Source organism: Clupea harengus, chromosome 26, assembly GCF_900700415.2.
Source record: "Clupea harengus chromosome 26, Ch_v2.0.2, whole genome shotgun sequence".
Taxonomy (NCBI): Eukaryota; Metazoa; Chordata; class Actinopteri; order Clupeiformes; family Clupeidae; genus Clupea; species Clupea harengus.
The window spans coordinates 4,054,301-4,069,689 of record NC_045177.1 but is presented as its reverse complement, the minus strand read 5'-3'; the positions used below and the strand labels follow the sequence as shown (position 1 = coordinate 4,069,689).

Below are 15,389 nucleotides of genomic sequence, written 5' to 3'. Positions count from 1 at the left end.
TTCAAGTCCCTTTGTGTCTGAAGGACGGCCTCGGATAATACCCTACCATGATGGGTGGAAGAAGAAGCTGGTGATGGCCGCCGAGGCGCCGATGCTGGTGCAGCAGGTGCTGCTGCCACAGATGCGGCTTCTGGTGCTGCTCGTGCCGCAGGTGCGGCCGCTGGTGCATCGGAGACGTGTCATACATTTGTATGGGTCCTCTGGTGTCTCTTGAGATCAGACATCCTACTAAAGGCCTTTACACATTGAGAACAGTGATGTGGCTTTCACCTAGTATGGATCCTCTGGTGTGTCTTGAGATTAGACATTTGGCTGAAGGCCTTCCCACATGTACTGCACTGGTGTGGCTTTTCCCCAGTATGGATCCTCTGGTGTGTCTTGAGGTTAGACATTTTACTGAAGGCCATCCCACATGTACTGCACTGGTGTGGCTTTTCCCCGGTATGGATCTTTTGGTGTGCCTTGAGATCTGACAATTGACTGAAGGCCTTCCCACATGTACTGCACTGATGGGGCTTCTCTCCAGTATGGACGCTCTGGTGTATCTTGAGAACAGACAAATGATTAAAGGCCTTCCCGCATGTACTGCACTGGTGTGGCTTTTCTCCAGTATGGATCCTCTGGTGTGTCTTGAGGTTACACATATGACTGAAGGCCATCCCACATGTACTGCACTGGTGTGGCTTTTCCCCGGTATGGATCTTCTGGTGTTTCTTGAGGTTAGACAATTGATTAAAGGTCTGCCCACATGTACTACACTGGTGTGGCTTTTCCCCTGTATGAATTCTCTGGTGTGTGTTGAGGTTAGACATTTTACTGAAGGCCATCCCGCATGTACTGCACTGGTGTGGCTTTTCCCCGGTATGGATCCTCTGGTGTGTATTGAGAGAAGACATTTGACTAAAGGCCTTCCCACATGTGCTGCACTGGTGTGGCTTTTCCCCAGTATGGATCCTCTGGTGTGTCTTGAGGTTAGACATTTGACTGAAGGCCATCCCACATGTACTGCACTGGTGTGGCTTTTCTCCTGTGTGAATTATTTGATGCCTTGCAAGATCAGAACGTCTAGCAAATGTTTTGAAACACTGGGAGCATTCATGTTGTTTCTTCTGGGTGTCCTGTCGCTGATGTATTTCCTGATATGAAGTCTTTCTGCACTGGGGTCTTTCATGACGTTTTTCTTTGTTTCGATTTTCCTCAGTATTCCCTCTCTTGTTAGATTGGATCCTTTGAATGTCTCCTATAATTTCATAAGAAACTAAATTCAACAATATCTCTCTTCTCCTCTATCTGGTATGTAAATTATACAATACTGATACATATATTTTATATGTTTATTATATATTGGTTATTTGCTAGAATGTAATGTCACTTGTAAGTGGCTTAGGATAAAAGTGTCTACCTAAAGACCACATGTAAATGTGAACAGAGATAAACACACATGAATAACAGAACCAGAGAAAAAATTATGGCAGACACTTCCTCTCCATTGAATGTAACGGACTGCAGATAGTATCCAATCAGTAAGATATCCCCACAGTAACTCTGTCCTCTGAATAGGTCTCATATTTAAAAGCACAAGCTGGCCATTCTCTAAAATTCAAGTATTGTAAATATACATAAGACATTACAAAAAACAAACAACTTACTTGTAGGTGTAGAGTCAAAGTCACCATATTCTCTTGAATCCATTTCTTCTTCATCTTTGATTGCCATTGGTGAATAGTTTTCTTCCTTCACGGTCATGGTGGGTGATGTGAACATTTCAGTCTTGCATTCATTTTCCAGTCCAAGCTTTTCTTCTACTGTCTTAAATGTAGACAGATCCTCTTGTAGGAAATCATCATTTTTGTCTTCTTCTATCTCCTTCTTCACTGAAGTAGGCAGTTGTGAAGGTTCAGTAAATCCAGACAGTTCTGACTTTAGTTCTGTTTAGGAAAAAGAAAATCGGTCACACTATCCTTTGATGCCAGAATTCAGTGAAAATCTGTGAAGAAAGAACTACAGTATAGTTGTACTGCTGGTGAATTTCACATACAGTATACTTCCAGAGCATACCAGTCTTAAAAAGGTGAGTTTAGTAATCTGACTCTGTGGTTTTAATATATTGCTTCTTCTGTCCGACCAATTATCTTCCTGGATTCAAACCTAGCCAATCAGCTGTAGGAGCTTTTGGAATGCAACCTAGCATGCCTATGAGCACCGTTTACACATCTGATGGTCCTCAGGTGGGCTTGGCCATAGCTCAGCCTGCAGAAACTCCACACAGGGAGTTAGGTGGGGTGGGGTGGATGTGTGAACTGAGAGGTGATGGAGTAGGAAAGGGTAAGTGGGGGAGGGCTGATAAACTGAAGAAAGCCTTCATTCATTTTCATACTGTATGTTTCTTTGGTATTTATGCATGCAATGTGTGTGTATGGATGTTTGCATGTACTGTATTGAATGTATAACTTAGATACATATTATATCGGACCTAATATAATACTAGAACTATATTTACTCCAGTTACCATTTTCATGTTTTTCTTTTGACAGTTGGTGAGTATTTTGCTGAGCTAAAATGTTTGCAATCCTTTGATTATCTTCCACTAAGTTTCAGTGTAGAACTTGGTTTTCATTGTCCTAGGAAACTAACATTTACATTTCCTGATGCAATAACATCATTCCAGTTTGTGTAAAAAGCATATTTGACATGAGAATGTTTAACAGATGAAATACGGAGTTCTTTATAATAAGAAGGAATGGAAACAGATCTATGAGCTGTTGATGAGCCCACAGCCTTCAGATGAGGTGACGTTTAGGGCATGAGTCTAGGAAGCTTGCACAAACACTTCCTTTTTTTGTACAAGCGCTAACTGCTGCTTGTCGATTATATAATGTACTACACCCACACACACACAAATCCCCAACACACAAACATACTTGAGAAAAAACTCCCTTCGAGTTTTGGTTTTATTGAATTCACGTACCCTTACAATTTATGTTTCAATCTCTACCTCAACACACGTTTCAAATATTAAGAAATAATAATTCATCATGTACATCACATGTGGTTTAAAAATATTTCAATAACTGATAATCCATTATGTCTTATCAGGGGAGCACAACATTTGTATGGGTCCTCTGGTGTCTCTTGAGATCAGACATCATACTATAGGCCTTTACACATTGAGAACAGTGATGTGGCTTTCACCTAGTATGGATCCTCTGGTGTTTCTTGAGATTAGACATTTTACTGAAGGCCATCCCACATGTACTGCATTGGTGTGGCTTTTCCCCAGTATGGATCCTCTGGTGTGACTTGAGAGTAGACATGTGACTAAAGGCCTTCCCACATGTGCTGCACTTGTGTGGCTTTTCCCCAGTATGGACCTTCTGGTGTGTCTTGAGAGAAGACAATTGATTAAAGGCCTGCCCACATGTACTGCACTGGTGTGGCTTTTCCCCGGTATGGATCCTCTGGTGTGTCTTGAGGTTAGACAATTGATTAAAGGCCTGCCCACATGTACTGCACTGGTGTGGCTTTTCCCCGGTATGGATCCTCTGGTGTGTCTTGAGAGATGACAATTGATTAAAGGCCTTCACACAAGTAGAGCACTGATGGGGCTTTTCTCCTGTGTGTATTATTTGATGCCTTGCAAGAACGCAACGTGTAGCAAATGTTTTGAAACACTGGGAGCATTTATGTTGTTTCTCCCTGGTGTCCTGTCGCTGATGTATTTCCTGATATGAAGTCTTTCTGCGCTGGAGGCTTCCATGACGTTTTTCTTTGTTTCGATTTTCCTCAGTATTCCCCCTCTTGTTAGATTGGATCCTTTGAATGTCTCCTATAACTTTATAAGAAAACTAAATTCAACAATATATTCTCTCTTCTCCTCTATCTGGTATGTAAATTCTACAATATTGGTACATATATTTTATATGTTTATTATATATTGGTTATTTGTTAGAATGTAACGTCACTTGTAAGTGACTTAGGATAAAAGTGTCTACCTAGAGATCAAACGTAAATTTGAACAGAGATAAACACACAAGAATAACAGAGCCGGAGAAATAATTATGGCAGACACTTTCTCTCTATTGAATGTAACGGACTGCAATAGTATCTTATCAGTAAGATATCCCCACAATACCTCTGTCCTCTGAATAGATATCATATTTAAAAGTACAAGCTAGCCATTCTCTAAAATTCAAGTATTGTAAATATACATAAGACATTACAAAAAACAAACAACTTACTTGTAGGTGTAGAGTCAAAGTCACCATATTCTCTTGAATCCATTTCTTCTTCATCTTTGATTGCCATTGGTGAATAGTTTTCTTCTTTCAAGGTCATGGTGGGTGATGTGAACATTTCAGTCTTGCATTCATTTTCCAGTCCAAGCTTTTCTTCTACTGTCTTAAATGTAGACAGATCCTCTTGTAGGAAATCATCATTTTTGTCTTCTTCTATCTCCTTCTTCACTGAAGTAGGCAGTTGTGAAGGTTCAGTAAATCCAGACGACAGTTCTGACTTTAGTCCTGTTTAGGAAAAAGAAAATCGGTCACACTATCCTTTGATGCCAGAATTCAGTGAAAATATGTGAAGAAAGAACTACAGTATAGTTTTACTGTTGGTGAATTACACACACAGTATACTTCCAGAGCATACCAGTCTTAAAAAGGTGAGTTAAGTAATCTGACTCTGTGGTTTTAATATATTGCTTCTTCTGTATGACCAATTATCTTCCTGGATTCAAACCTAGCCAATCAGCTGTAGGAGCTTTTGGAATGCAACCTAGCATGTCTATGAGCACCGTTTACACATCTGGTGGTCCTCAGGTGGGCTTGGCCATAGCTCAGCCTGCAGACACTCCACAAAGGGAGTTAGTTGGGGTGGGGTGGATGTGTGAACTGAGAGGTGATGGAGTAGGAAAGTATAAGTGTTGGAGGGCTGATAAACTGAAGAAAGCCTTCATTCATTTTCATACTGTATGTTTCTGTGTGTATTTATGCATGCAATGTGTGTGTATGAATGTTTGCATGTACTGTATGTAATAATGTATAACTTGGATAAATATGATATCAGACCTGATATAATATTAGAACAAAAATGTACTTCAGTTAACATTTTCATGTTTTTCTTTCGACAGTTGGTGAGTGTTTTGCTGAGCTAAAATGTTTGCAATCCTTTGATTATCTTCCACTAAGTTTCAGTGTAGAACTTGGATTTCAATGTCCTAGGAAACTAACATTTACATTTCCTGATGCAATAACATCATTCCAGTTTGTGTAAAAAGCGTATTTGACATGAGAATGTTTAACAGATGAAATACGGAGTTCTTTATAATAAGAAGGAATGGAAACAGATCTATGAGCTGTTGATGAGCCCACAGCCTTCAGATGAGGTGACGTTTAGGGCATGAGTCTAGGAAGCTTGCACAAACACTTCCTTTTTTTGTACAAGCGTTAACTGCTGCTTGTCGATTATATAATGTACACCCACACACACACAAATCCAACACACAAACATACTTGAGAAAAAAACTCCCTTCGAGTTTTGGTTTTATTGAATTCACGTACCCTTACAATTTATGTTTCAATCTCTACCCCAACACACGTTTCAAATATTAAGAAATAATAATTCATCATGTAAATCACATGTGGTTTAAAAATATTTCAATAAGTGATACTCCATTATGTCTTATCAGGGGAGCACAACATTTGTATGGGTCCTCTGGTGTCTCTTGAGGTTAGACATTTGACTGAAAACCATCCCACATGTACTGCACTGGTGTGGCTTTTCCCCAGTATGGATCCTCTGGTGTGTCTTGAGGTTAGACATTTGACTGAAGACCATCCCACATGTACTGCACTGGTGTGGCTTTTCCCCAGTATGGATCCTCTGGTGTTTCTTGAGGTTAGACAATTGATTAAAGGCCTGCCCACATGTACTGCACTGATGTTTCTTTTCCCCAGTATGGATCCTGTGGTGTTTCTTGAGAGTAGACAATTGACTAAAGGCCTTCCCACATGTACTGCAATGATGGGGCTTTTCTTCAGTATGTGTAATCTGATGTCTGCTGAAGGTGGAGCTATGCCTGAAATACTTCCCACATGAAGTACACTGATACGGCTTTTCCCCAGTATGGATCTTCTGGTGTATCTTGAGATCAGACATGTGACTAAAGGCCTTCCCACATGTGCTGCACTTGTGTGGCTTTTCCCCGGTATGGACCTTCTGGTGTGTCTTGAGGTTAGACAATTGATTAAAGGCCTGCCCACATGTACTGCACTGGTGTGGCTTTTCCCCAGTATGGATCCTCTGGTGTGTCTTGAGGTTAGACATTTGACTGAAGGCCATCCCACATGTACTGCACTGGTGGGGCTTTTCTCCTGTGTGTATTATTTGATGCCTTGCAAGAAGGCAACGTGTAGCAAATGTTTTGAAACACTGGGAGCATTTATGTTGTTTCTCCCTGGTGTCCTGTCGCTGATGTATTTCCTGATATGAAGTCTTTCTGCACTGGGGGCTTTCATGACGTTTTTCTTTGTTTCGATTTTCCTCAGTATTCCCTCTCTTGTTAGATTGGATCCTTTGAATGTCGCCTACAATTTTATAAGAAAACTAAATTCAACAATATATTCTCTCTTCTCCTCTATCTGGTAAGTACATTCTACAATACTGGTACATGTATTTTATATGTTTATTATATATAGGTTATTTGTTAGAATGTAACGTCACTTGTAAGTGACTTAGGATAAAAGTGTCTACCTAGAGACCAAACGTAAATGTAAACAGAGATAAACACACATGAATAACAGAGCCGGAGAAAAAATGATGGCAGACACTTTCTCTCTATTGAATGTAACAGACTGCAGATATTATCCCATCAGTAAGGTATCCCCACAGTACCTCTGTCCTCTGGTATCACATTGAGAAGCACAAGTTAGCCATTCTCTAAAATACAAGAATTGTAAATATACATAAGACATTACAATAAACAAGCAACTTACTTGTAGGTGAATAGTCAGAGTCACCATATTCTCTTGAATCAAATTCTTCTTCATCTTTGATTTCTGTAATTCATCAATGTAATTCTGTAATTCATCAATCAATGGTTCTTGAGCAGGATCTCATTTATTTTCACAGTAGAGGTTTTCAAATACAGAAATGTGTATATTTTACAGTTACATTTAAAAAAGAATGAGTGTCATTATTGTATGTATTACCATTTGAATTGAGAGTGGAATCTGAGGCCTTACTGTACATTAGTTGATATGACTTGGATCTGTGACTGCATAAGCTACTACATTACTGCAGAGAGGGGAGCAGTAAGTGAATCTACCCAGAGTCACCTTTCCTTCCACCATAAGGAACGAACAGACCCAGGCTTTTACAGAGCTGCAGTAACTGTTGGCCATTTCTGTTTACTATACTGTCATTGCTCTAAAGTGGTCTAAAGTGGTTTGCTTTGATTAATCTGTGCGTCATCAATGTGTGTATTCCCATTTGATTCATCTGTGTGTCATTAATGTATGTATTCCCATTTTAATTCATATAATCTGATTCTCTGTCGGTTCTCTTTCCATTCATGTCTCCCATAACAAAGACTGGGCCTTCAGATTGGAACTGTATAATTTCAGACTCATACAGGGGTATATAGTTAACATAATTATTATGCATTATAATTAAATATAATTGAAACAACATCCAGCACCTGGTCAGTCAGCACTGGTGCACCTCAGGGATTTGAATCTTCCCACTGCTCTTCTCCCTCTACACAACGACTGCACAGTCTGTTAAATCTGTTAAACTCAGACAACACATCAGTCATTGGCCTCATCCGTGATGATGATGAGTCTGCATATAGGCAGGAAGTTGAACAGCTGGCCCTGTGGTGCGGTCACAACAATCTAGAGCTGAACACGCTTAGAACCGTGGAGATGACAGTGGACTTCAGGAGGAGCCCCCCAGCACTACCCCCCCCCCCCCCCCTACCATACTCAACAGTACGGTGTTGGCTGTGGAATCCTTCAGGTTTCTGGGATCCACAATATCCCGGAACCTGAAGTGGGAACCCAACATCAACACCATCATCAAGAAGGCCCTGCAGAGGATGTACTTCATGCGCCAGTTTAGGAAGTACAACCTGCCTCAGGAGCTGCTGATCCTATTCTACACTGCAGTCATTGAGTCTGTTCTCCGCACATCCATCACTGTCTGGTTTGGATCGGCCACCAAACTGGATAAGAAAAGACTTCAACGGACACGTACTTCCTGTACTTCCTGCCGCAGCTTAGTCTCTCTACTGAGCAGCCAACCCACTGTGGCACTGTGAAATAACCCTGGATCACTATAATAACCACTGTACAATTACTCCCGCAATCACATTTATTTATTTCACCCTTACTGTATAACCTTCATACTCATACCGTATAGTATTTATTTACATTTACATTTACATTTAGTCATTTAGCAGACGCTTTTGTCCAAAGCGACGTACAAGGGAGAGAACAGTCAAGCTAAGAGCAATAAAAAAGCATGGTGTAACAATAAATACTACTTTACATGAGAATTAGAAAAACAACAACCTAGAAAAGAGGAAAAAGAAGTGCAGGAATGTAACTGCTGAAGTGCAAGTTAAGCGCTAGTCAGGTGCCAGTTAGGAGGGGAGGTGCTCTCTGAAGAGTTGGGTCTTCAAAAGCTTCTTGAAGGTAGAGAGGGACGCCCCTGCTCTGGTAGTACTAGGCAGTTCGTTCGTATTTATCCCTGCACTTCCAGCACTCTCCACTTCTTTGCACTAGTCCTCCTTGTATACTCTTTTAGACTTCTTGGACTGGTAGACCATTGCACTGTTGTATTGTTTTGTGCTGTGATGTATATTCTGTGTTATATGTGTAAGCACACTGAGGGCCATATTACCAAGACAAATTCCTTGTTTGTGCAAACGTACTTGGCCAATAAAACCTGATTCTGATTCTGATCATTTCTGATTGTAGTATTTGAAAGGGGAGTCGTATAGATGGCACACAGGTAAATGTGAAGATCTGAGGAAGTGAGTTCCTTTTATGAATTAATCCATACATGTGAAGTCCCTTTCTGTTCAGGATAAATATGACTTGTGCGTCTTTCTGTCAACAAAACAACAGTTCCCTCTGACTCCCTTCCACATTTGACATGAGAATGTTTAACAGAAGAAAGTCTGTCTGTCTGTCTGTCTGTCTGTCTGCCCACCCGTCTGTCTGCCCATCTGTCTGTCTGCCTTTCTGCCCATCAGTCTGTCTGTCTGCCTTTCTTCCTATCTGTTTGTCTGCCCATCTGTCTTTCTGTCTGTCTGTCTGTCGTTCAAATGTAACAGACAGCACATCTTGGTTAAGGGATTCACTCTGTTCTCTCCTACAACACTGAACTTTTTTCAGATATTATATTTGTGATTATATGATTTAATTAATCATATTTATTATTTGCAAGAATTGAAAAATGTAAATTGAAACAGCAGAAGACACAATGAGAGCAGACTCTTTCTCTCTTTCAAATGTAACTGGCTGCAGATAGTGTCCAATGACTAAGGTATTTCCATAGTATCTCTATTCACAATGAAACAGACTGCAGATAGTGTCCAATGACTACGGTATTTCCATAGTATCTCTATTCAAAAACAGACTGCAGATAGTGTCCCATTATTAAGGTATTTCCACTAGTAGCTCTATTCTCTCCACTGATCAAGTAAAGCACAAATTCCAACAGTAAATTAACAAAAATGTAAATGAAACATTGCAATAGATTTGGTTTGAGTTTTACCAAACCAAATCATCAGCAACTTACTTGAGGGAGAGGAATCGTCATCATAATGTTCTGTTAAATCAGATTATTCTTCCTCTTTAATTTCCATCAGTTAATGCTTTTCTCTTTGCAGGTCAAGGTTGGTGACATGTGCATCTCAGTCTTACAGTCATGAAACACTTTCTGGCTTTCAAATGTAACAGACTGTAGATAGGTTTCCATGATTGAGGTATCCCCATAGTATATCTATTCTCTCCACGAGACTCACATTTTACTAAGTAAAGCACCAGTAAAACCATTCGTTAACCATTCAGGGAATTTTTGGTTCAAAAGCGATTCATAGATGATAAGGCTGAAGCAAATTTCACTAATATAATGAGATCGTATGAGCCATACAGTTCTGACTGCTCCTTAAATGACATGGTTGAGGATTTCAGCATTACCTTGTCATCTGCTTTAGATACTGTTGCTCCACTAAAGACTAAGAAGAGGTCAAATGACAGAATCTCCCCTTGGTTAAACAATATTAATGTTAATGAGAGTAAGAGAATCTGTCGGGCAGCTGAAAGGAAAAGGAGGAAAACTAGACTCACAGTTCACTTCAATATATACAAAGAGTCAATAACTGCCTATAACAAAGCAATACGTATGGCAAGAAAGGATTACTTTTCCAAGGTTATTACAGAGAATGCTGGAAATTCTAGAATATTATTCTCCACTATCGACCAGCTACTCCACACTGCCCCTACTCCACCGCAGTCCTCTGCATCAAAATGTGAAGAACTCGCACTGTTCTTCAATAACAAGATAACTTCAATTAGAGCCAGTATTATTTCTGATGTAAACGCAGATGGCCTCAGAAAACACTGTAAAAAAATGCAACCATGGGAAATTTCACCTGCATCACATTGGTGGATCTTTGTAAGACTGTCACTGAGTGCAATTCCTCCACCTCATGTATTGACCCTGTACCTACAGCATTTTTTTAAGCGGGTGTTTGACAGTGTTTCAAGTCATGTCCTGAAGATTATAAATACATCTCTTCAAACTGGCATCTTCCCAGATGCCTTCAAAACAGCTGTTGTAAAACCCTTACTAAAAAAAAAAAACCTAGATGGTAATGCACTGATCAACTATAGGCCGATTTCCAATCTTCCATTCATTAGTAAAGTACTTGAAAAGATAGTTTCAGTGCAAATAAACTCCTTTCTCAAAGAAAACAATATCCTCGAGAAATTTCAATCAGGCTTTAGAACATGCCACAGCACTGAAACTGCTCTTACTAAAGTAATCAGCGACCTCAGACTAAATTTGGATGCAAATAAGGTCTCAATCCTGGTCCTCTTAGACCTAAGTGCAGCATTTGATACTATTGATCATGACATCCTAATTCATCGTCTTGAAAAGTTAGTTGGGCTTTCTGACTCTGTATTAAACTGGTTCAGAACATACATCAAAGGGAGAAAGTTTTATGTCAGGCTTGGAGATCATGTGTCTAAGAAACATGACATCTGCTTTGGGGTTGCACAAGGGAGCTGCCTTGGACCATTATTATTCTCACTGTACATGCTGCCACTTGGGGACATCATTAGAGAACACAATGTATGTTTCCATAGTTATGCTGATGACACGCAACTGTACATCTCTGCTGAGCCAAATGATGCTGCAGCAATAAACTCCATTACTACCTGTCTTTTGGCGATAAATAAGTGGATGAGCAATAATTTCTTAAAGTTAAACGAGGACAAAACTGAGATCCTACTAGTCGGCCCTAAAACAAAAAGAGAAATGCTGTTTAATAATTTGGGGAAATTAACTCCCTTGATTAAATGGAGGTTACAAGTCTTGGTGTTATTTTAGATTCAGATTTAAGCTTCAAGTCTCACAATAACAGAGTGACGAAAACATCATTTTTCCACCTTAAAAACATAGCTAAAGTCCTGCCATTTATAAATAAAAAAGATGCTGAAAAACTGATTCATGCCTTTATTTCAAGCCGTCTTGATTAGTGTAATGCAATCCTTACTGGCCTCCCAAAAAAAACAACTGAGAGACTTCAGCTCATTCAAAACTCTGCAGCTCGGCTATTAACCAGAACCAAGAGGAGAGAGCACATTAGTCCAGTTTTAGCTGCTCTGCACTGGCTTCCAGTAACTTTTAGAATTGACTTTAAGTTCCTTCTCCTAATATACAAAGCCCTTAATGGGCTAGGACCAAGTTACATTGCAAACTCCCTAGTCAAATACTTGCCCTCAAGAACACTGCGATCATCGAATGCTGGTTTATTGGAGGTTCCCAGCAAAAGCCGTAAGAAAATCGGGGACGCAGCATTTGTCAATTACGCCCCAGTGCTATGGAACATACTGCCTATAGACATCAGGGAAGCCAGCTCGCTTAACATCTTTAAAAGAAAACTAAAAACGTACCTCTTCACATTAGCCTTTAACTAGCTACCACTTCGCACTATATATATATATATATATATATAATTACTTTTAATTTAATTTAATTTAAATCTCTACTGGTGATATTAAGGGGTTAGATTAAATATATCTCTATAATTATAATTATAATTTTATTTATTTTTTGCACTATATCTGAGTTATGTTTCTTTGATGTCTATTTTTATGTGCATGTAATTTCTTTGTGCATATTATGTATTTGCTGTAAAGCACTTTGAGCTGCATTCTTTTGCATGAAAGGTGCTATATAAATAAAGTTTTATTATTATTATTATTATTCAGTTTTTAGTAAATGTAAAAAAAACATTGTAATTATTTAGATCTGAGTTCTACTTAACTAACTATTCAGCAACTTACTTGTAGAAGAATCGTCATCGCCACATTCTCTTAAATCTGGTTCCTCTTTAATTTCCATCAAAGAAGAATTTTCTTCTTTGCAGGTCAAGGATGGTGATGTGTGCGTCTCAGTCTTACAGTCATGTTCCAGTTCAGGCTTTTCTTCCACAGTCTGAATTTCAAACAGATACTCAGATGGGAAATAATCAGATTCTTCTTCTTTTATATTCTTCACTGACATGAGTAGTTGTGATGGTTCAGTAGATCCTGACATTGTAGACCTCAGCTGTCTTTTGCAATGGAAACCCAGCAGGACATTTCTGTAATGCAAGTAAAATATTAGCAACATGCCCAAAGACCACAAAGACACAAACAGACACAAAGACACAAACAGACACAAACAAAACACCGTAACATCTGACAAAAGATAACCAGGGACAAATGGATGGTCTGTACAATATAACACAAAAGTTTTTTAAAGTCAGAAAAAAGAAGCATATTTGAACAAATCTGTACGGGCTTAATGTAGTCATCCCACCCTAATCAAACATCTGTACATGCTTAAAGTAATCACCATCCTACCCAAATCAGACATCTGTACAAGCTTAATGTAATCACCATCCTACCCAAAATCAGACATCTGTACAGGATAATTTCAGGTTCAGATTTTGTAATGTTTTTCACATCAAAAGCTGCCATTTCTCTCAAATAGCCCCTGCTGTTTCAGTTTAAGTTATTGTCCTCGCACTCGAGCTCACGTACTTCTGCTCGCTCTCACTTTCTCTCTCTCTCTCTCTCTCTCTCTCTCTCTCTCTGATTGTTATGAAATTACCTTAGCAAAATTCACCAACCAATACAAAATAATAAAGTGAAATGAACGAAAATCCTCTCGAATTGAAAGACCACGCTCTATATTAAAGCATAACTACGTCATACATCGACAAGTTTATTTACGTGAGGTATTCAACTATCGTTAGGCGCATATGAGCCCCTATAGCAAACTTTACACACACCAGATATGCCCGAGTAATGGCATACATTTGGTATCACAAAGCTAACTTACCTAGAAAACGGGAGCTCCACAGAAACCTATGTTAGGCGTCGGTCAGTCGTGGTCATAGCCTCATAATGCTCACTGTCGGACCTCTTTTGAAGCCGTCTTCGGTTTCTTTTAGACAGCAACAGATAAATTAGGATTTTAATGAACTATAATCCAGCCTAGAACGCATTAATATGGACCCTTTCTACGGTAACCACCGTAAACATCTGTGTGTTTTGTTACCGAGTTCCAAGCACGTTGCTTGTGATGAAAGTTCCTTGGAGCTAGTGACAACAAGAGACATTAAAGGTGGTTAAGAGTGTCAAAATAAAAGTCCAAAGCAAGTTCTGTTTAAAACGTTAGTTTGGCTAACGTTTCTACGTTTTGCACAACATATGCCCATTGTACTGCTATCTGGCCTAGATAAATGCAGTGTATGCAATATTGCATCTAATATTGTAGTCCCGTTAAATTCCATTCTATTTGATCCTAGCGAGCCATCAACAGACAACAGCTCATTGAAAGCGGTTCAGATGGCCGTGAAGGTGATGGGCTACCGCTTCATCTACCGGCCATTTGCCCCAGAGCACTATCTGTCGGAGGTGGTGGTGGATGTCGTCTCCAGGCTGGTCCATCTCATGGAGACCAACCCAGCAGATGCTGCCCACCGTGCCCTGTCTGACTTTCTGAGAGGCAAAGCCAGTGTTACTGCACTAGAAGTGCTGAACATTTTAATTTAATTTAAATCTCTACTGGTGATATTAAGGGGTTGGATTAAATATATCTCTATAATTATAATTATAATTTTTTTTTTTTGCACTATATCTTTGTTATGTTTCTTTGATGTCTATTTTTATGTGCATGTCATTTCTTTGTGCATATTATGTATTTGCTGTAAAGCACTTTGAGCTGCATTCTTTTGCATGAAAGGTGCTATATAAATAAAGTTTTATTATTATTATATTCAAATGTATTGATATAGCAACTGAAATTGTCTCGAGTCTCTTTACAGAAGGAAGGACGAATATACATGATATACACAAAATCAATAGTAAATACTAATGGAGAGAGCCAGCATTTAAAGTATTGGTTGTAGAACAGCATAGTGGGTACACTGTGTCCTCATAAGGTTAATATTATCAGGATAAAAAGAGCAATGAAGCAGAAAACTACAAAGCAGAGAAACAAGCCGGGCTCATACAGGGGTAAATAGTTATCATTATTATTATGGATTATAACTTCTGGTCATATTATTTGAAAGGGGGGTCATATAGATGGTACACAGGTAGGTAAATGTGGGTAAAAAAGCCATGTAGTACATTTAAAAAATTTTTTAAATCAAATGTACACATACTGATATAAGGATAGAGAGTGAATATAATATCAGACCTATGTACCAATTTGAAGCCTCACTGAAATAAGGAATTATATACAAAATCTCTTGACCTTTTTTTTGTAACTACATAGATGGCATTGTCTCTTGAACCAGAATCCCAGACAGTTACCCCAATTAATTCAGTATTCCCACTAATCACACATTAATATAGAGGATCTAAATGTAGTTTTACCAGCATACAGTATAATATAACCATGCAGGTAAAGAGTTACATAAACACCATACAAATGATGCCTGCACTTCAAATGCCCACGGCATCACTGATCATCAGTGATTTATGGACACCTGCACCATTTTTCAATGGATGTTTCCAATTTGTTCATATTTAAATAGTTACTTAGAGTTGAGCTGACATCCTTGTCAAACTCCTTTGGTCTGTCTAAGGTAGAAT

The 15,389-nt window shown here is 39.1% G+C and overlaps 1 protein-coding gene across 1 annotated transcript; it reads right to left on the bottom strand.

Moving 5' to 3' along the window:
• Positions 1-200: 200 nt before the first annotated feature.
• Positions 201-1,764, bottom strand: LOC116219796 (zinc finger protein 239-like). Its single transcript, XM_031563734.2, has 2 exons — positions 1,650-1,764; positions 201-1,240 (listed from the first exon to the last, which is right to left on the bottom strand). The coding sequence occupies exons 1-2, from the start codon at positions 1,762-1,764 to the stop codon at positions 267-269; spliced, it is 1,089 nt and encodes a 362-aa protein (XP_031419594.1). The 3' UTR covers positions 201-266.
• Between the last annotated feature and the right edge of the window lie 13,625 nt (positions 1,765-15,389).

What these genes read in the sequence shown, in the direction of transcription:
- LOC116219796 (XM_031563734.2), bottom strand. Translation starts at nt 1,764, where the DNA reads ATGTTCACATCACCCACCATGACCGTGAAGGAAGAAAACTATTCACCA. An exon ending in CTTTGACTCTACACCTACAA is followed by an intron (nt 1,241 to 1,649) that starts GTAAGTTGTTTG and finishes ATGAAATTATAG; the next exon opens with GAGACATTCAAAGGATCCAA.